The sequence below is a fragment of the Lipotes vexillifer genome, unplaced genomic scaffold (assembly GCF_000442215.2).
Source record: "Lipotes vexillifer unplaced genomic scaffold, Lipotes_vexillifer_v1.1 scaffold629, whole genome shotgun sequence".
NCBI classification, from domain to species: Eukaryota; Metazoa; Chordata; class Mammalia; order Artiodactyla; family Lipotidae; genus Lipotes; species Lipotes vexillifer.
In genome coordinates, this window is record NW_006774188.1 from 2,620,461 (window position 1) to 2,622,063 (window position 1,603).

At 51.5% G+C, this 1,603-nt stretch overlaps 1 protein-coding gene across 2 annotated transcripts in view; it reads left to right on the top strand.

The window, feature by feature from the left end:
* Positions 1 to 1,603, top strand: part of MAX (MYC associated transcriptional regulator X) — a 23,838-nt gene that overhangs the window by 21,860 nt on the left and 375 nt on the right. Inside the window, exon 4 of one of the 2 annotated variants that reach the window (XM_007449026.1) lies at positions 446 to 1,603. This exon is cut by the window's right edge and continues 375 nt beyond it. In XM_007449026.1, coding sequence (XP_007449088.1) covers positions 446 to 633 — 188 coding nt within the window. In that variant the 3' untranslated portion in view covers positions 634 to 1,603. The remainder of the gene's footprint in view (positions 1 to 445) is intronic. The other variant, XM_007449025.1, reaches the window with a different exon arrangement.

The window sequence follows — 1,603 nt, forward strand, 5'->3', positions numbered from 1 at the left end:
GTGACTTAAGCAAAAACTTTTCTTGGCCTGTTACATATTCTGTCTTCCTTGCCTGCTGATGTGTGGCCTTCACAGCCTTGTGGAGCCTGGCATTGCCAGGCCAGCTTCGCTGTTACTGCACCGCTGGGTCCCACAGGGAGCTCGTGCTCCTGTCTCTGTACTGGGCTTCCACAGCAGGACAGTGACATCACAAGCCTTCTCTTTAGGGTTGGGTGGCATTGCAGAGTGGCTGGCCACATCCACGGAGCACTCAGCTCTGGCTGGGAAAGGCGAAGGGAAATGAAGTATGCAGGTGGAACAGCCACCAGAAGGGAGTTACTTATGAGCCACCTGAGCCTCGGGGGCCAGCAAGCCCTTCGGAAGAACAGGCTGGACCCTGACCTGAGACTCGGTTACTCCCCCAGTCTCCAGAAGGCTATAACCCGCTCGCTTGGTTGCCTTTCAGTCCGTGCACTGGAGAAGGCGAGGTCGAGTGCCCAACTGCAGACCAACTACCCCTCCTCAGACAACAGCCTCTACACCAACGCCAAGGGCAGCACCATCTCTGCCTTCGATGGGGGCTCAGACTCCAGCTCGGAGTCGGAGCCCGAAGAGCCCCAAAGCAGGAAGAAGGTCCGGATGGAGGCCAGCTAAGCTCCGCGGGGCAGGCCAGCAATAAAAACTGTCTCCTCCATCGTCTTATCCTCCTTTCAGTTCACCTTTAAAACCCTCAGAACCATTTAAGAGACTCTTTTTTTCTCCTCCTCTATTTGTTTTTTAATTTTATTTTTACGTAGAAGCTCTTGGACAACAGCTCTCGTTCTCCTTCCCCATTTCCACTATTTTTTTTTTTAACGTTTCCCTTCAGGGATTCCCTGTCCCCACCAGGAATATTCAAACCAAAACACCCCAACTTGGCAGCTTTTTCTGTGGAGGACAGACGGCCGGCCAGACCTCTGAGCACATGGAGTCCTGACCACCCACCAGCTCCTCCAGCCCTGCCGGGCGCATGTGCCCCGGGGACTCCTGCCCCTCCCAGGCCTCTCCTCCCGGGCCACCCTCACCTCTGTTTGATAGACTTTGTGAATCTGTGGACTGCTCTACTTAAGAAGATGACCAGTTCGGAGTAATCAGAATTATTCCCCTTTCTTTTTAAGGATTTTTTTTTTTTCCCTAAAAGGCTATTTATCGCTCCTGTTGAGAGACCAGAGATCCTTGAAGAAGTTTGTGCTATAAAAGGAAGTGGGGACAGATCTGCAGCGCAGAGTCTTTGGCCTGTTTCACTCCTGCTTCCCTCAGCCAGCCTTAGGGAGGGCCGCGTGACACTCGTGTGGTTTGTTGGGGGACAGCAGCAGTGAGGCGGTAGCCACCAGGGGGTGGGAGGGGGTGGGACAAGGAGGGAGGGTAGGGTGGGGTAGAGGTTTTGTATTGAGGGCCAGTGATGATGTTTTGATATTTATTTCCTGCTACTGAAATTTGAATCTGAGTGAATTGTCCCTATTTCTGATGATGTCAGTATTGCAAAACGACAGATTCATAAAGTAATGATCAAATCTTCCTTTCTTTCCGTGTGTATTTCTAAGAAATAGAGCCAACTGATTTTCTATGTAAATACCAAGAGCGG